This window comes from Aricia agestis, chromosome 8 (genome assembly GCF_905147365.1).
Source record: "Aricia agestis chromosome 8, ilAriAges1.1, whole genome shotgun sequence".
NCBI classification, from domain to species: domain Eukaryota; kingdom Metazoa; phylum Arthropoda; class Insecta; order Lepidoptera; family Lycaenidae; genus Aricia; species Aricia agestis.
This window is the reverse complement of record NC_056413.1, coordinates 15,344,720-15,365,749: the sequence shown is the minus strand read 5'-3', so window position 1 is coordinate 15,365,749 and position 21,030 is coordinate 15,344,720. Positions and strand designations below refer to the sequence as shown.

Here is a 21,030-nt window from a genome sequence, read left to right as displayed (position 1 = left end):
CAACGCGTTGCTGTACTTTATTCTCAAAAACGTTGACGCACAGGAATAATATCAATGCCCTCTGCCCCTACCATGCAGATACTAATAAAAAAGTGTCGTTACAACTTTTCCAGGCTAGCCCAAGGCGCAACGCGCGATAATGAACTACGTTCCAATAAGTTTCTAACTAGATGACGCCCGTATCTTCGTTACGCCAAAATTAGTATATCGCGTGTTAACCGTACACTTTCCGGGATACAAAGTATCCTTTGCTCGTGGTCAACGCCTCCGTGGTCTAGTGGTTAGAGCGTCGCTCTCGACTCCGGAGGTCGTGGGTTCGAATCCCGCGTTGGAAACATGTTATTTCCAAGTTTGGTTAGGACAATGCAGGCTGATCACCTGATTGTCTGACAAGTAAGATGATCCATGCGTCGGATAGGCATGTAAAAAAGTCGGTCCTGCGCCTGATCTCTCGCCAGTCGTGTCGGTCTTCCGTCCCACTGGGTTATGAGAGTAAAAGGAATAGAGAGTGCTCTTGTGTACTGCGCACACTCTTGGGCACTATAAAATTACTCCTGCGTACCTGGCCTGGTTTCAATGAAACCGGCCACCGTCACCGAAACCGGTGTGGGGAGTATTATTATCCTTTGCGCTTTCCCGGGACTCAAAGTATTTCCACACTAAATTTCAGTGAAAATCGGTTCAGCAAAATCACAAATCATCAAAGTTTATTGCCCGGGAACCGTAATTTTTTCCGGTATAACAACTATGCTTTTTCAGGACTTAAGAGGAGTCCACACCGCCCTTTTTTCCATACAAACGTTGTCCCCTGTTTCCTCCCTGGATAATGCTAGTAGAGTTATACATTTTTTCCTGAATATCAACGGCCACTAATACAATGTCTCTATGTTTTCTTTTTTTTCATAATTTAATTATTAAATAAGATATGAACGTTCAAAAACCCAAAAAAATGGCCAGATTTTCTGCTGTGTTCAAACATCTAGAAAACAGATTTGGCTAGATTTCACAAAACATAGGAACACAGCTCAAGCCTTTCTTTAATCTTTAGTGAAAAAATTACTTAAGTCGGTTAAGTTTTGGAGAAGGAATCAAGGGACAACGAATCGTTGAATTTCCTCAGTTGTCTCTATCGCGTTCTGCGGTATAGGCTTGAGGTAAGGGAGACAGCTATAGATATTACACGTACTTTTTTTTCATTTCTCTGGCCCCTGGTGTATCCTCTTAAATTCTCTGCGCACCAAGTTTCGTTATAATCCCTTTAGCGGCTATTAAGCTTGAAGTCTGAAGATACCTCTTCCCGTTTCTTACCACAAACGGGTGCCTGTTTTGTTGGTGCCTTTCGCATTTATAATACATATTAGTAATATGAAAGCATGGATATGGATATTCGGGATAACTTTGAATCAATGGGTTAAAAAATGTTTTTGCAATATGAGAACTGATAGTTTAGGGCATATCTCGTAAACAGATTAAGACCCAGTTTCATCAAGCAATGTTAAATAAATAATGGCTTGTTAAATCAGTTAATGGCCTGTTAGAGCTATCGAGCGTTCCACCATGCCCTAATGTCATGTTAAATCACCTAACACGGTGTTAAATTTAATTCCTGCTATCCATAGCAGGAATTAAATTTAACACCGTTAACCTGTTAAATATTTAACGGACCTCCAGGTCCGTTAAATATTTAACAGGCTGTTATATGAGTCAAAATAACAACTTTCAAAGACAATAATATGCAATATCAATAAAAGAATCTGTTTTGACTTTTGAGTCTTTCCGCCATGTTTCCGCTACGTCCTTATTATTAATTATTTTCATAGTTATGAATAATTATTTATTTTCACTTTGCCAAAAATTCAGCCTTCGGATTTTCGTTGACATTGCAAATATACTAACTTGTATCAAAATTACCAAACCGAAATATGTAAATAAAAGTTTGTATTATGATTCATGTTTTCATCTTTGACAGATATTAATTATTAACCTGGTAAATTTAGAAGAACTATTATAGCGTAACAAATGTATGCGATCAGTGATAATTTAATTGGTCGCATATACTATTATACTACTATGGAAGAAAGTGACACATTGCAGCAAACATGTCGTATTAATCTTGTACATTGCAATTTCGTCGCCTTATAACAAGAATGAACGAATTGATAATTGTTCACTCGTTGTTCACTTAACATTGCATTTACTAATCCGCTGTTAAATTTTTACTGTTTGACATAAGTATTTTAACAGTCTGTTTAATTTTCCAAGGTCCGTTAAGTAATGCCTTGTTAGGATTTAACAAACAGAGGTTGGTGAAATTGGGTCTAAGTCATGTTGGCCGTGGTCTGTAATTTGATATTATACTGCCGTGCCCGTCACGGTCAAGGCACAATGTCACGAAGTGGTTACGATAATGATTATTAATAATGACTAATAATAATCATAGACAATACCATTTTATCACCGTAATACCGTCGGAACAATCTATAAAGATACACGAAGTCGAGTATTAAGGCATACGTAACCTACTTTGTTTCATTTAAGGTTAAAAAATTATATCTGTTACATACCTAACTGCCATGCCATGCCTATAAGAACATTGGATATGATTGTACAAAACATACATTCTGTATCTGGGTTGAATTGGTTTACTGGTTCTTTTTTAAATAAAGTATAAGTAGCCTGTATGTCTGCATATTATGGGTTCTTTTTTAAAGAAAGTATAAGAAGACTGTATGTAGAAATTTGGATAAATACTCAAAATGTAAGATTTCAGAAGAATGAATCCAACAGAAAAAATTATTATCCTCTGCACGCCCGCGCCCGCGCCACCGCATCAAACGATCATCTTTCGCTCTAAAAAAGGTGTTAGCATAAAATTACGAACCGCACAGACACCTTGTATTTTCGACGCTAATCAAAAGTAAATATATCGATACATGATTTACTTTAGATAGTACAGAGGTTAGATAGGTTTGAAAAGTTCATTCAAGACCGTGTGGAACAGGTTGTATGTGTGTCAAGTGCGGTGCGGGTGTTCGGTCTGCGGGTTTTTACATTCAACAGTTAATTGATTATTTTCAATGTTTTTTTATTGAGACAAACCGATGAAGTACCAGAGAAGTTGATTCAGAAGATGGATATTATTTGGTCGGGTTATGTTAAGCCCAGTCGACAGAGTAACATGACAGAATCTGATTCTAATCAAATAACCTTAGGTCCGCCATCTGTCTTTGAATGAATTATTCTGGTAGTTAGGGTGTATTTTTAGGGTAGGCAAAAAAAACTGAAGAGGTTTGCAAACACAATATTAATTGTTTTTATTAAAACAAAATGACGAAAATATTTTTTCTCAGCAAACCATCGAATTTCGAGCCGAATTGTTCTGGCAAAAAAAAAATTATCTTCATGTTATAAATTATTGAATTTGAATAGTCAATTGTTGTACTTTATTAAGATAAATCTAGTGATTATAAAGCGTTTCCGACTTTCCGAACTAAGAAACTTTTTGGTATCCACAAAAACTGTTCCGTAAACTACGATTCCTAATTATTGTGCTATTGTATGTTAAGATGGAAAACACGGATTTTTTATTTCACGATCAAGGAAGATGCTTTAGATTAAATTTAAATTGGATTTAAAAGCGATTCAACTTGTAATACACACTTATAAAAACGTGGGGAAGCGATGTAAGATAAAATATACAGTGTAGACAATACAATCTTCAATTATAGGTTCATAATTTTTTTTGCATCGAATAAGCTCCAAAAGTGCTGGGCTGATTTTGATGATATTTGGTACAGACATAGAGTAGACGACGGGGAAAGACATAACGTATTTTTAGTGATTAAATTGAGTGATAAGTGAGTTAAATTTACAATTACTGCGGGATGTTTTATGTTTTAACACGAGCAAATAACGCTCGCAACTTGTAGAACACCTCCATCGTGGGAATTGCAGACACAATAGATTTTCAATTGTTATGCGACAACTGGCTGCCGCTTGGGGATTGATGGGTGGCCTGCTGTCAGAAATATCAAAGCACGCTAGCCCCGCCTACACACCCCGCTATCCTCCAATCGATATACAATGATTCCATGAATCGTGCCACCGAGGGTTATGCTTTGCGCTGCAGCTAATAGGGTACTAATATTTCCTTTAGCCATTATTTTATAAAGTGAGCGATTGTAGTAGTGCAAGTTATTAAATGATAGTAACCCAATAAGTGTAACAGATATTTGTTGAAAAGCCCAGAAAGATTCACAATTTCAAAAAATATAACTATCGAGTCAAAATAAGTGAATCGTGTTTTCCATTAGGCAAATATCAGATAAATATACAATGATTACATAAATAAATCTCAATTTCATTTAAGTCAATCGTCTTCCAGGATCGTAATACTTATTAGAAATAAGAAAACACAGCAAAATTTGGTAGCCCGCTCTTAAACTTTAAAGTGTTGATAGATAGGATATAGGATAGAATATGCCCCAAGTAACATATTTATTTGATTTGTATAAATTGCGTTGTCGTGTTTTTATTAATTTTATTATCAGATCGTAATATGTTAAACTGAATAATACCAATTGATTGGCTATTAGAAAACACAGCAAAATTTGGCAGCCCGCTCCTAAGTTCTGAGATGGTTTTACGACCGAGTCTAATTTGTTTTCGAAAGATAAGAACTAGCAACAATAGTACCTAACTCAAAAATATTAACTTTTCATCTGTATAATTTTATATTTAATGATTGACTTAATCAAATAAGGAAATTATACTTAATGATGCATATTGAAATCATATTATTGTTGGCATGGAAATTTCTATGTAAATTGGTTCCAGAACATTTTTCAATTGCAGTAATACTCCTCGATTCTTATGTTTAAAAGTATTTTTTTTTTTCTTTTGTTTTAAAAATATATTATGTGGAAAATCACCGTCCCTATCGACTATTTAGTAATAAAGCCATCAGTACCTATTAAGTTATTAAACTCTTCCTCAATTTTTCTTCATAAATGTGCGAAAAGGACAAATGCATTTCATAATCCGTATGTTTTCATAAATCATTAGCCTAATGCCTAGGTACTTAACCGAAACGTAATAAATAAGACATTACTGTATTGCGTTAATTCTCAAACACTGTTAGCCTCTAATAGGGTTGTCAATAGTTTCTTTTTGATAATGACACATGCATGTTTATATTATAATTAATATTATACATAATCAGGGTAAGTTCGGATACAGGGTAAGTCCGGACAATTCAAGTTTACGCTAAATTAAACTACAGTTACGGTACGGTACTACAGTTTGTGTTTGCAGTGCAGTATACTGACTAATTTAGTGATAAGTTGAATCCGGACTTACCCTGTGTCCGAACTTTCCCTAATTAACCTTATTACAATAATGTTAGATAAAATATTCAATATGCAATATTGAAATTGATGTTTTTGATGAATCATAGTGACTTGAAATCTGCATCATCATAATAATATATCGTTTTAACACAATAAAGTTTTACATACAATTTTGAGTCGTTTCCCATAAAAATGGTAACAGTGTGGGCAATGAATTCGTTATTTTTCCTTTACATTTAAAGGAATATTATTATTCATGTAACATTTACTAGTTTTGCTCGCGGTTTCGCCCGTGGGAAATATGGTGTTCGTGGCATACAAACTTTGAACCCCAATTCACTTTTGATCCTCCGGTAGAATTTATGAATTAGGTAGCCCTTTTTTTTGCGCAGGGGAAACCCATCATGGGTGCCCCGGGTTGGGGATGTGCCTCAGTTAGCTGAAGCACCCCGGGGGTATGTGAGACTCGTATTCACTAAAACCACCTGCGGTTCGCCTTCAGCCGTATAAAGGAGCGATGTCCCGGATCTAACAAACACAGGACTCCCTCCACGACCGGCCGGTCTACCTCAGAAGGGACCGGACTTCCACCAAAGTGAAGGAACACTTCGGCAAACTGAAGCGTCCCCTCGGCGCCGGGTCTGGCTAAGCCGGGGAGGTTCCCATCCTCTCCCAGAGCCCCGTTAGACGAGACTTAGGAGGTTCGCATAGCATCATGAATTAGGTAGCCCTAGCGTAACATAAATTAACTGTTTAAAGGTGTGATAGTGCGAGCAAACAGCGTTGTTTTCACAGCGCGAGGCTACTCTTATCTACAGCACACAGCCACTGAATTTTTACTGATAAGCCACTATAAATAATTTCTCCTATGCCCGTGTATATACTTGATGTATTTTTATTATAGCTTAAAAATTCGTCATGGTTATAGTAGTAGCTTTGTCGGGAAAACTATTTTCAATAATTTAAAGCACATTTTATGGCTTAAAAAGTAGTTTGCGAACTCTATAATAATTGTATTAGGCGGCTCCTTTAGTAACGTAAATGAAGGGTCATGAATGAAAAACTAAAACATTTCACAATAAATAAAATAAGAGATATTCGTCTATGATTGCCAATGATGGCAGTTGTCCATCGTGGCCCAGGTTGGGGGTTTTAAAGTTGTTTTGCGCGTGTTTTGAGCGTCATCTGTCATTTTCATAGGGTAACGAAGACTTTACTGCTGTAACTATACTAATTAGTTTGCGTCTTGCGATCGTGTTATCGTAAGTCACAATCGCTCATAAAACTACAATGGAAACATTAATACCATGAATAACCTGACTCATAGAGTCTACCTTCTAGGTAATAATGATTTCCGGGCTGAAACCCCCTTACGTCTTTAACTAGAAATCTATTAACTCGGAATTCATATTTCCGCAAAATTTCATCGAAATGACGTGTTGTCGATTTTGCAACTCTCTCTTGGTTTATTAAAAGGTTATAAAAAATATTATAAATTCGAAAGTGTGTCTGTCCGTCTGTTACCTTTTCACGCCCATATCACTGATCTGATTTTGCTGGGTATGGATACTTTTTATCCGGAAAAGTGTGCGTTTTCCACGCGATACACGAATTTTGGCGCAAAGAAGTTTCGGACGTCATAGACAGTTTCTTTTATAGTTGCTTAGCCTACCTATGAAAGTTAAACAAGAGGTGCCCATTTATGCCCGGTTTCTGGAAGTATTTTGACAGGAGTTTATATTTTGATCAACAGCGATATTAATTGGTTAGTGTTTTGACGCATTTGATTGGTTAAATAAGATGCGCTGAAAGAAAAACTCTTGTTAAAGCACCTTGCAGCCTAATTTAATTTGAAAATAAAAAAGAATACTATTTCATTATTCAAATATCTAATTCAAATTTAATTTTTTAAAAGTAAAATAAGAAAACTTATTTACGTCTTTTATGACGTCACCAATCCAAATGTTTTCCATTCTAAGAACAAGAGGTGAATGCATGACTGGTCAGCCAAACCTGTTCTGCCGGTGTAACAGCATCAGTAATCTGTATTACTTTCTTTTGGACTGATCCCATATTTATAATTCGCTTACCAAAAGAAAGTTAGAGTTAAGAAATTTGTATAGGTGTGAAGATTACGTTATTGCTTTAAAATGTTTAATTCTTATGACTTACTTTTATTATTTCTTCTATTAATTATTGTGTTAGAATTTAGACCGTATTTTTTTTTAATTATTGTTAATTTTGCATGCCCACAGAGGATAGGCCTCTGTGGGCATGCAAAATTAATCGTGTTGAACCTGATATAAAATATTATAAGACCTATTATTGTAACACACATACCTACGCAAAAATAAATGAATTTGAATTTGATCGTTTCGATCCATCGCATATCCGGTAGGGTTTTATAAAAATAATAGATGACGCCCGCAACCCCGTTGCGTCAAAATTTGTTTGTCGTGCAGGAACCGTACCTTTTTCAGGATAAAATTTATACCACGTCCTTACCCGGGAGTATCTTCATACCTTGCCCAGCAAATTGCCCTGCCCAGTAAATATGACAAAGATGACGCCCGCAATTTCGTCGCGACAAAATTCGGGAACCGTACATTTTTCCGGGTTAAAAAGTATCATATGTCCTTTCCCGGGACTAAGTAAAGTATGAAAAGTATCTCTATACCAAATTTCAGCAAAATCGGTTCAGCGGTTTGGGCCTGAATAGGTTACAGACAGACGCGACGGACAGACCGACAGACACACTTTACATTTATAATATTAGTATGGATAAGAAATTATTCATTTACGACGGATCGAAACTATATATCGCCAATCGAACCTTTACTGCTTCACTTTAATTTCTAAATTGTACTTAAATTTTTTTTGTAGTAAGTATTCTAAAAATAAAGAAAAATAAAATCTCAGAAACAAATATAACAGACATCGGCTCTATATTTTAAGTTTTTCAGTCCCTACTGTATTATGGATTATTATTAGGAATTTAATTATTTTAATATTAATTTTAATATTAATTATTTTAAAGTGGAATAAGTACTTACGATTCCTAACATTCTTCTGGTTAATTTCGTTTTCAAAAAGATTTTTCATTGGTTGTTTCCTGTCGATCCTGGCATACAGGTGTTGCACTGCATTCTGCAACACCTGTATGCCAGGATCGACAAAAACGTAAACACGTAAATGTGTCGAACACACGAATATAATTTTAGCGGCCAAATACCCGCTAACATTATATTCAATTTTTACATTAAGTATATTACATTACAACAATATTCGTGTGTACTACGTAAAGGGGTTTAAATTACAAGCGATTGTTTTTAACCTTTTATGTAACTAACGAACTATACTTGTAATTGACTAGAGCTTTCTAACATGCAACATAGCATGGACTGTCTTGTCTGTCTATTATCTCATCACATGAGTCTAGTAGTCTTGATATGTTGACAGGTAGATCTTAGTTTTAACTGGTTTTAACCTATGGGGAGGCAAAAATATGGTAATGCTTTTGGGAGGCTGTGCGTTTGATTAATTGTGTGTTTTAAATGACACCAGTAAAAGGAAAAGTATTTCATTAGGCCTAGCGCGCACCACGATTTTAGTTTTTGCGACACAATTTCAAAATCGCGCTGTAAAAAATCGCAGAGAGTACGGCGCGCGCACTGCGATAAATAAATAGTGATCTTTGCGCACTTTTCGATTTCGTACAAGTTGCTTGTCTTTATTTACTACTTTGGAGGACCGCAGAAAAAAAAAGAAAATTCGTCAATACTGTACTCATCCTTTTACAGCCGATAGAATTATCAAAGGTTTCTTTTATCAGAAATAACATTAACCTCGGATGTATCCCAAAAAAATATTTGGCTATTATAGAATTAAAATTCTATTATAGAATGAAAACACAATGGTGTACTTTCTTGTACTGCGATTATCAAATGTTCCACGTCTATCTTCGTATCGTTTGGAGACGGACACTCCATTGGAGATACAGGCGCCGACATGTTTAACAAAGAGTATAATATACACCACTACGATGTTTATTGTTGGACAGATGATATTATGTATTAATCTGTAGACAGATGAAACACAAATGAAGTGCCGGCCGGCCCGAGTGTGCGATTTTATTATCGCAGTGCGCGCGGTACCACACAATTTCATATTCTGCATTTTATTTTCGCGACAATCGCGTCGCGAGCAGTCGCAGCAAAATGTGACAAATCACAATTTTAAAATCGCTGCGATTATTTACTCACATGTGCGCGCACTGTCATACTAACTCTGAATATGTTGTATTTCTAATCGCGCTGCATAATGTCGTGGTGCGCGCTAGGCCTTAGTAGGAGTTGTTTATAAAACCAGAGATTGAAATATCTGTAAAAAACTTATGAGAGTGAATATTTTTGTCATAAATTTAACAAACAACCAATGTTTACCAATATTACCTATAATATATTAATAATGATTTATTATAGGTTTTGTTACAGTTGTGATATCTAGATATGGCCAGATCTAAGCTGATATCATCACTAAGAAAGACAATAAACTTGTTTTACCAAAATTCGCCGAACTTGCGACAAAACAAAAAGAAGTTGTTTGGCATTCCTCGCACCGATCTGAATTCTATTTTATAAACAGTCGTAAAAAGTGCACCGTCGCGTCTACATCCCTCACTACAACACACGTAGCGACGCAACGCGGTCGTACGCGATTTTCTCCAAGACATTTCAAATTAAGAACTATAGCTGGTTTTTCAATTACGAAAACCGTGTCGCGGTTTCATTGGGAGTTTTTCTATTAACATTCCTGCGTGTGTACCAGTGATCATGAAAACGGATTACCCAATGGATGAAATGCAGAAGAGTAAGTAGGGATTGTTGTATAAAATAAATGGGTAGTCAATTTGATTAAATAAATACAATCAATTAATTAATATGTAGTATGGCATTCATTTAAATTTATGTAGAGCATTTGCATCGTGTTTTGGACACATTGGACGAGTTTTCTATTAAAAAAAACGAGTTATTTTTATCGTAAAGTATACATTAACAATAAAGTTTTCGATAACAATATGGAAAATTATATTTTTTGTGGTAAACAGTATGGTAAATGGTAAAATGGTAAACAGATAACTTTAAAAACAGATAGAGAATAAATGCTAAATTAATCTGAGAAATATAAGAAAAGTTAAGTGAAGCAATAAGAAAACTCTTCACCAATCACCATTTTTGGCTTTGAAAACAAAACGACAATTATTTAAAAAATTGTCTAAAAAAAAGTAACTCTATGAGTTAAATGAACCATTAAGAAAACTCAACACCTGCAGTAAAAGTGGTTTATTTTTTTCGTACCTGTAGAAAGTTCAGCACTTTAGTAGTTTTATTGTTACCGTCAAGATGGTCTAATCACATTTATTGCTCGATATAAATTGGAAAGTGATGGCATGATTGATAGAAATCGAACACTCTCCATAGGCTTATGTTATTTTTTCTGTAATGACCGGCTTACATTATTCCTATCCAAATATCCAATCCAGCGCTGGATTTCGTCTAGTCCAGGCAGAATAATTTACAGGCCCATAAAAAAAAACAACGTAGATTAGACCGTTTTATGAGTTTGGGAAATGTAGATTTCAACGCATTTTCCTGGCACAGAATACATATATACGAGTATGTTCCTGGAGGAAAACTAAGATTATCGATATCAAAACTTAATTTAACTTACGCAGTTACTATTTAGTAAACTTGGTTTAGCTCTGTATTTTGAGAAACGCGAGCGAATATCAGGTTGGTGCGTTAATTTTTTTTTTTTTTATGAAATAAGGGGGCAAACGAGCAAACGGGTCACCTGATGGAAAGCAACTTCCGTCGCCCATGGACACTCGCAGCATCAGAAGAGCTGCATGTGCGTTGCCGGCCTTTTAAGAGGGAATAGGGTAATATATAGGGTAATATATATTAGGGGAGGGTAGGAAAGGGAATAGGGGATTGGGCCTCCGGTAAACTCACTCACTCGGCGAAACACAGCGCAAGCGCTGTTTCACGCCGGTTTTCTGTGAGAACGTGGTATTTATCCGGTCGAGCCGGCCCATTCGTGCCGAAGCATGGCTCTCCCACGTATTAAATTATTAGCTTAAATAATTATGGAAGATAATAATGATACCTTATTAGGGTCAGGTAACACCGAAACGAACAAAGAGACGTGGTAGCGTCGCAAAAAAGAAATTAAATGTGCAATAGTAACGCGACGCTGTTTGATATTCAAATTTAGTTTTATGCATCCTCGCGTTGCGTACCGTTTCGGTGAGGTAGAGTCCACTGTAATTTCTTTTTGAAAATTAGCTCTACACGAAATATGTATTTACTAGAATATTCAAGAACTTTTATGGCTATACCCAAGTTAGCTATTTAGATAATCCAATATGTGTATATATTTATGTCTCAGTATGGTATCGCTGGAGAATACATTTTGTAGAGCAATACCATTTATAGAGTTAAAACTCTTGCTATTATAACATCTATTGTATACTTTATTGCTACACTTAAATCCATACTAATATTATAAATCCGAAAGTGTGTCTGTCTGTTACCTCTTCACGCCCAAACCGCTGAACCCATTTTGCTGAAATTTGGTATAGGGTAGATATACTTTGAGTCCCGGGAAAGGACATCATATACTTTTTATCACGGAAAAATGTACAGTTAAATTTTGGCGCAACAGAGTTGCGGGCGTCAACTAGTAGTTATATAATGTTTTGTCCTTATCTGATACGTTATAAAAGTCGCTTGACAGGCAAAGACAAGGCATTGTTTAACGTCTGTATACACAGTGTCATCATAATTATCGCAGACTATATTTACTAGGGGGTGATTAAAGTTCACTTGGCGATGGTCTGATCGTGCGTTATATTGTTTGAAATTCGTACATCACTTGAAAATGAGATATTTTCCTTTTATGAAAACAATTCTACCACTTTTTCAGGAACTCAAAGTATTTTCATGTGGTTTCTAAATCGGTTCAGGTTTTCGCCTAACAAGGTAACTGTCAGACAACACATTTATAATGTAAGCAAAGAGAGCACAGATTACTAAATACTAGCTATTTGACCGAGCTTTGCTCGGTATTCGATAAAACGGGAATAAAATTACATTTTCTAAAAATGATTCCTAGCTAGATCGATTTATCGACCCCGAAACCCTCTGTATACTAAATATCATGAAAATCGTTGGAGCCGATTCCGAGATTCCAATTATACGAGTATGTATACAAGAATTGCTCTTTTAAAGATATAAGATTTACGACGGAAATATTAGTAAGTACCTATAGATTAATCTTTAGCCAAAGTAACTACTTTTCAAATATTTGAGCCTGTAATTGGTTTACTATATTCAGTTTTTAACTTTATGTATTATTTCAATAACATACTCGTATTGTTTAAATATGTGCTACAAAAACAAGCGAGTGTATTAATTAAACATAGAATACTTGACATTGTTTCCAAATCCGTCTGTTTGTACAGATGCCACGGAGTGCGTATCGCACTTGATATTCTATTATAATATTGCCTTGCCATCTTTGTATAAGAGCAAACAAGTATTGTATTAGTTTAAAATATCACAATACTGTTTTTAAATTTATAATGCATATTACGAAATTTTAGAAATGGAGATGGTCTTAATACTTGTTTTTATATTGTCTTACTATAAAACACTGTGCATTTGTGTATCATCCCACAAGAATTACGAATTGAGTTATGCTCATGACTGCAGTATTTTTCTTTAGATCATGCATTTATAACTCAACAAAAAAATGTACGTTAACACACAAATAGCTATGTCCACACTATGCAATTTCATCTTCAATTTTCGTCATCATCTTTTTATTCAACTTTCGTTTGGCATATTCAATAATTGAATGCGTCAAAATGTGCCTCACGTGTTATGTTGACTGCGCTATAACGCATGCCCTTGATAAACAAAAAAGGGCACAGTGTGGAAAAGCTAATGATTAACAGCGACCAGTTAAGCTTTTTTTGTTAAGTTTTGTAAATGGAAATCCTGGGTAGCGAGCGCGAGGTAGTAAATGTATGGCGACTTGCCAACCTCCTTTATCACTGCTTTCGTTGTTTGGACCATAATGTCAACAATGATTTTCCGACCTTGAAACGAGAGTTCTATACCGTAATGACTTCTCACGCAATCATGAGGTCAATTAACTTTTTAATATTCATAATGGCTAAATATTTTCTATTGTTGGTTTACGGTGCTTACCGAATTAGTAATTTTGTTGAAATAGCGTTTATTATAATTGATTTATAGAGATTCTGCTGGATATTTAGCATGTCTAATAGTTTTCTTGTATGTATATCTGCTTCTGTTTAGTGTGTGTCAAAGTCACAGAAAATGTTTCAGTTTTATTTCATCAGGAATGTTTTGGAATTAAATTATAATTATGCTAAATAACACTTTAAATACGTTAAACTAAGCAATTCTGTTTACTAAATACTATACTATACGGCAGTTCTCAGAGACATTTAATGATAGCTCTAATTAAATGAAGATTGACAGAAGATGTGTATTTATTAATTTAAAGTTAAGTAATAACATAATCTCACTGGGTGCGGCCTCGAAAAAAATTGTTAGGTTGTTTTCTGACATTCCCCTTTCTTCCAGGGACGACGTCCATCATCGGACTGTCCGATGTGACGGACAACAAGCTGATCTGGCGGCAACTGGTGGCCGAGCTGCTGGGGACGTTCTTCCTCACCTCCATCGGTGTGGCGTCCTGCATCACCATCTCCGAGGGCAACGCGCCGCAGGTCACCAGCATCGCGCTGTGCTTCGGGCTGCTCGTGGGCTCCATTGTTCAGGTACGTGCCAAAGCTTTATTACTTCAGATAACGTATTTGATGATATACAACGGTGAATATTGGAAGACTAATCGCCAAGAAATAATATTGCTTTGCAGCGTCGCATCGTAAAAGTTTTCACGTTGAGCAATCGCGTCGATGTTTTGGCTTGGAGCTTACACACGGTTTCGCCAATTGGTGGAGACGGCCATTAAGTATACCTTTGTCTTAAGACCATGGGCGCCGGCAGAATTAATTTCCAAGGGGCGCAGATTTTAGTTTTCTTTCTTTTCTTTTTACTTTTTACGAACAACAGTGACTGTCAAAAAATACATTTAGTGCCAAAACACTACGAACTATCTTTGTACGGCATGGTAATAGGGTTACAAAATGTTTTTTTTTATTTCAATTAAATTCCTATTAATCCCGAGATTCCCAAGTGCACCCTCCCCCCCTCTCGGCGCCCATGCTTAAGATTCAAGTTTATATTGTGTGTGTGTGTGTTTATGTGCCACCTAAGTCCTTAGGCCTTAGATGGCGTATTTGTGATGTTATTCTTAAAGTACCGCTAGAGGCATCTTGCGTTAGGGGGCGATGAAAACTGCCACGAGCTCTTTTTGTAAAGGAATAAGGATTAAATTTATCCCATGCATAGCATATTGCATAAATTTTAGTTTTGAAAAAAGCTGCAATGTAAAACGTAGGTTCTAGAAGAGTTAAGTAATTTGTGTAAGAAACTCTACGTACACAGAGCGCACAAACAAAACAAAAAGTCTAAGATTGTTATCAATCTGATAGTTGATTAGCATAATAATTCAAGGCCGGCAACGCACCTGCAGCTCTTCTGATGTTGCGAGTGTCCATGGGCGACGGTAGTTGCTTACCATCAGGTGACCCGTTTGCTCGTTTGCCCCCTTATTTAATAAAAAAAAAAAAAAAAAAAAAAACCCCGTCCTTCAAAAGGCCCTAGGCCGGTTTATGTACGTTGTTTCTCGGCGTCACCTTTCGTCCTTGGTTCAAACTATAAAAAGGATTAAAAAATGTTCACCGAATTTGGAAAAGATAATAGGCGTAGGAAGGATATAATATGCTAATTTTTCGGTGACAAATGTATGGTCCCTGTGAGGTTACTCAGCAATAATAATTTAGCTCGTTCTATATAAAATGTATTACTTTATTTTATGCTCTTCTCGAGTGTTAAATATTGGAGCTGGCATATCTCCTACAGATTCGCTTTTGTGCCAAATGCCCGGTTCCGATGTCAATGGCGTTTGACATATCGCATCACAAGCGCCATGACACATAGCGATGCATTATGTCAAATCCCATACATTTTTGACAACAATCTTCGCTAACGAAACTAGAGAATGCATTTTGACTTTAAAGACACAACGGCTGCCCTAGACAAAGTATCTTTCGTTAAAACGATGACGAAATTCGTTATGAAAATGTATAGGATTTGACATTAGTCTTCGCAAGCAAAATTGACTTTAGCGATGACTTATGTCAAACCGCATACATTTTGATCACGAATTTCGTCATCGTTTTTAAAGAAAGATACTTTGTCTAGGCCAGCGGTTCTTTTGTCTTTCTTAAATCACTAGAACATATTTTATATTATTTGATACATGAGCTACAAAAATAGCCATCATCAATTACATAAACAATATAGGAGCGACAATGGCGTCGTGTCGCCGCGGGAAAGGCTGTCACGCTGACGCGAAGGCAACGATATTGTTACGTACATCACTCATACTGAGACTAATCGTTGGATTCATCACATAAAGGTGAGAATAGACTGCACCGTGACTGTGCAGTGAAGCGACGGGAGACGTCACGGCCGAATTAGTATTTTCTCGCACTAGAGCACACACCGTTGTGTGATGTGTCTAAAATATTTTATCGCTCGGAAACCGAAGCCCTATGTCTTTTCTCGCCTCACAAAGTATCTCTGGTAAATTTAGATGACAGGTATGGAGATTCTCAGCATTTGTGCTGAGAATCTCCACACCTACGGAGCTACGCGACACAATACGCAAAGTGTCACGTTGCTACGCTGCAGCATACACCTAGTGCCGACTTACGAGTACCTTAAAATTATAGTATTTTTTTTTTATATTAATGGTGGTCCTAGGCCATAGTCTATTGCAGGGGTCACCAAATGGCGGACCGCGGTCCGCATCCGGACCGCCGACCCATTGTGTGCGGACCAAGCATGTTCGAAGATGATCTTCATTCATCTTATGACTTCAACATGTCTAGGATTTAATGTCAATATCTATAGCTTGACCAATATTTCACTCCAAACTTCAGAGCGATAATTAGCTACAAAAAATGATTACTTTTCTCATTGATATCTAAAAAATACCTTTGTAATTTCCGTAATTACCCTTGTTTAATTTTTTTTATATATAAAATGTGTGGACCGCGAAGGTCATTTCATGTCTTAAAACGGACCCCGAGAGAAACTAATTGGTGACCCCTGGTCTATGGTATTGCCAATAAAAACTACTGCCATTAAGCCATAACAAACTGGACTTACTGTTTATTGTGTTTTGTGTAAAATATCCCCTTATTAAACAGTGTCCGCATAATTAATTTTTGTGATGCCCTAGTTTCAAAATTTAATATTAATTTTGATTTTTAACATGCAGTTTTATGACTCATCTCGTGGTTTAGGTCGTACCTAGGTGTAACAATCTGCACTCTTCTGCAAGTCGAGCTACGTAAAGTGAGAATATTACAATCGGGAAGTTAAGTCAGATAAACCACCGAGCATGGAGTATGTCGTGTCCGATATGCGACACCTTCCGCCAATGTCGCAAGTCGTAGGACCTAGCTCGGAGGGCGTTCGTGGTTCAGTGATCAACTGGGTGTTAGGACAACTTGCATTCGATAATTTCGACAGCGAGTTATGAAACTTCAAACAAAACCCTTTATTTTCCTTACGTCATTTCATCCCATCGCAGGACTCTTATAATGTTTTCTGATTCAGCTTCTAATTAGGGTTCCGTAGCCAAATGGCAAAAAACGGAACCCTTATAGATTCGTCATGTCTGTCCGTCCGTATGTCACAGCCTATTCTCCGAAACTATAAGAGCTATACTATTGAAACTTGGTAAGTAGATGTAGTCTGTGAACCGCATTTAGATTTTGATAAAAAATGGAAAAATTATAAATAAATTATAATAAAAAATATGTATATGATGTACATTACTATAAAAACTACCAACGAAAATTAGTTTGAACGAGATCTAGCGAGTAGTTTTTTTATGCGTCATAAATAGTAAACCTTAATTTAACTTTCATTAAATCAACTGAAATATAAAAATAAATCAAAAACTTTTTAATTTCATAGAAATAAACCTTATTGCTGCTGCGGAACCCTTCATGGGCGAGTCCAACTCGCACTTGGCTGATTTTTTTTATCCCAGACTAGATGACGCCCGCAACTCCGTTGCGCCAAATTTCGTTTATCGCGCGGAAAATGTACATTTTTCCAGGATAAAGTATCATATGTCCTTTTTCGGGATCCAAAGTATCTTCATGCGAAATTTCAGCACAATCGGTTCAGCAAATGAAGAGGTAACAGACAGACACTTTCGCATTTATAATGTTAGTATGGATATTAAAACCGTTTTAATTCGAGTACGACCTTACGTTACGAGTGATCGCAAAACCTTATACAACTTGCACTTGAACTTTGCCGTAACGTAACACCAACTGTTGCAAATTGCTTACATAACTCAATTCGCGCTACGACGCGAAAGAGCTGCTATTATGATAGTATAGAAGTATACGAAGAACCTAGTAAAAATGGTGTATATTTTTTTCCACGCTTTTAAAAGCTTGCAACTCTTTGGGGCCATCCATAAAGTATGTCACACGTAGAGGGTGGGGATCCTGAGTTTAGTAACATCACATTTCAAATTTAAATTAAATCGCATTTGAAACATTGAAGTGGTTTTAACTATTAGGTGTAAAATTGCAAAATTGAGATGTCACACTAGGGAGGGGGAGGTTAACATTTTTCGCCAACGCCCTGGATATACCCGTGATTTCGGCCAAACGCAAAGGTTTGGCAATTTTTAAAGGCTGTTGAAGGAACATGATTACAATGGCTTTTTTATCGTTGGGGGAATGCATTTACGCATCCCCGGGGCCTGGGGAGGACCACCGAGGTATGTGGGACTCCCCGGGGCGGACGTAGTATCCGCACCCGGGACTACCCACTAAAATCCCAACGGTGTTCCTGCTCCTGAAGGTGATACGTGATACGACCGCAGCCCCACCACCTATGATTACAATGGCTGAAGGAGGCCAAATAATAATAATAATAATAATAATAATAATGCTTTATTTCAGGCAATAAAATACAGCCCGAATGAATTATTAGTAGATTAGTAACAATTTTTCCTTAACTTATGTTAGTAGGTTAGTAATTAATGTTAATTTTAATTACTAACCTACTAACATAAGTTAAGGAAAAATTGTTACTAATCTACTAATAATTCATATGGGCTGTATTTTATTGCCTGAAATAAAGAATTTCAAAGCTGAAGCAAACCAAAGCTGAAGCTTCGGTAATAACTATAGAGTCAGAGTCATTACTCATTAGTCATTAGTTATCACTCCAAGCGTCAAATATTTACTGTTATTCCATTAGGTACTACTCTAACGTAAGCAGTATTTTATGTACACCGGATGACAGACAAACATTCCCACGCCCACCTATCTCACTGATATATCTATCAATAAAACTATCGCTCGGGCAATTCGTTTAACGACCATACATGGAAATGCGGCAGGCAGAGTACGAATTAGGACAATCTATTCAATGTCCCGTCTTTCCCATGAGCGCAGTCATATTGTGTTAAAAGTAATACGCGTGTTCCGTTCGATATCATTAAAAGGCCAATATGAAATAGATGAACGGACCTTGACTCGAGATTAATTTATGCAGGCAATTACTATGACCATACGAGTAACCTGTTCGCATCTAAATAATTGTGACAGCACGTTAGTCACTTTCTGGAAACTGTAATTATATTATGCTCAGTGTAAAATGTTAAGTTCATAACAGGATTTATTCCTAAATGTGAGTGTCTAATTGCAGTGATGGTAATTTATTTATCTAGATAATTATCGAATTATAATTGAGGCAATCAATAAAACGTGAAAATGTTCTAAGTATATAAAACTATAAACATAATATTATATTTCAGAGTTATGGCTCCAAAATCTTTCGACCAACTATGATGATTACCGACACAGAGTTATGATTACGAATGAGAAAGTTATTTTCATGACTTGATCTGTGACAATAGAAGCGATTTTGGGATAATTTGTCATTTTATGCAAATATCCGAGTAGTACCGAACTGTTTTTAAATATTCCATAAAGTGGTGTTTATGAGGTGTTCTAAGTTCTGACAAATATAATAACAATCTAGTCGTTTACCCTTTAACAAGTTATCGTGTGCGTCCCGTGTGGGTCACGAGCGAGCGTCCGTGTCACGAGCCCGGGCGTTGCGCAATTTGATCGAGTGTCCGATACGACCGCAACATACGTTTATTAAAATTGCCGCACAATTATAGGTTCCGTTGCATGCGGGCAAACATAATATTTATCAGATGTTAGAACGAGTGTGATGTAAAATTAAGTTGCACCAGTCTAAATAATGTAAGTTTATTTTAACAAACGATTAGCAATAATTCAGACTCCTAGGCCGACAAAATGTTAAACTAGGGTTGCCAGATTTTTTTTCAGCCTATAAGATATTCTGTGCTATAAGAGGCAAATGGTTAAATGGGCAAAAAATACGGGAGTGCAGTTTTTACAGGGACAAATGAAAAACATAATTGCTTAGTGTCATTTTTTTATATTTTTCCGAGGATCGAGTCAGTTTTAACATATTTTTATCCAAGATACACCTAACCTTGTATGAAGTATAAAGCTCAATTTTATCCTATTTTCTTGGGGTTAACTGTTGGAATCTCTTGGCCCTTGAGTTATAGGCGAATTCTTATGCATAATTGATAATTTTGCTGTAAAAAAATGTATTTTTTAAATATTGTCTTTCTTTTACATCTACTTGAAACAAGGGCTGAGAAACGTTTATTCTAAATACAATTCCTTTATATTTCATTGAAATCCATAGATCTAATCATATTTAGGGATACAGAGCGGGAGACACCTATGTTTTATAGTATGTGGTAGCGTAGCGCGTAGGAAAGATATAGACGTCATGTAGGCGGATAAACATCTCGAACACGATATATGCAACTCCTTTCATCTGTTTAGTATTTAGCAATAGGCGTTATCGTTTCAATGTGAATTAAAAAGTCAAGGAAAATAAATAATACAATAGCCTGACAAGTGTTTATTGTAGGTACTATTAATATTGGCGAATCATCGGCGCGATTTGATAGTTCAGAGTATCCTTGTGGTAGTACAAGGTAATAACGTAATTTAGTAACGTTAATATATTTAACGAATGTAATAATTATCTCGTTTCATCTTCTTCTTCTGTATCTTTTTCTGTGGTATAAGTTATAACGAGAAAAGCTGGTAGACTGATAGATCAACGCACAGACCAAACGCTTAGAGAGTAGAGGCATATTTGAAGCCCTCTCAGCTTAGCTAAGCTTAGGTAAATAATTGGGTTTATACAGTGTGTAACAAAAATAAGTGATAATACTAAAGGGTGTGTACGTGTTCCTTGTAGACAGTTCACTGTGAAAGTAGCAGCGCTGAGAGACGAAACAATTTTTTCACTTTTGTATGGGCAAGGGCCCGAGCGTCACGAGTTTCCCCATACTAAAGTGA

The 21,030-nt window shown here is 36.3% G+C and overlaps 1 protein-coding gene and 1 long non-coding RNA gene across 5 annotated transcripts in view; one reads left to right on the top strand and one right to left on the bottom strand.

The window, feature by feature from the left end:
• Positions 1 to 21,030, top strand: part of LOC121729596 (aquaporin AQPAe.a-like) — a 95,899-nt gene that overhangs the window by 31,851 nt on the left and 43,018 nt on the right. For 3 of the 4 annotated variants that reach the window (XM_042118156.1, XM_042118154.1, XM_042118157.1), the window contains one exon: positions 14,027 to 14,223. In XM_042118156.1, coding sequence (XP_041974090.1) covers positions 14,027 to 14,223 — 197 coding nt within the window. Of the gene's footprint in view, positions 1 to 10,011; positions 10,218 to 14,026; positions 14,224 to 21,030 lie in introns of those variants that run through there. The other variant, XM_042118155.1, reaches the window with a different exon arrangement.
• LOC121729597 lies at positions 5,215 to 7,791 on the bottom strand. Its single transcript, XR_006035982.1, has 3 exons — positions 7,780 to 7,791; positions 6,566 to 6,567; positions 5,215 to 5,322 (listed from the first exon to the last, which is right to left on the bottom strand). It is a non-coding gene; the product is annotated as an uncharacterized LOC121729597 (long non-coding RNA).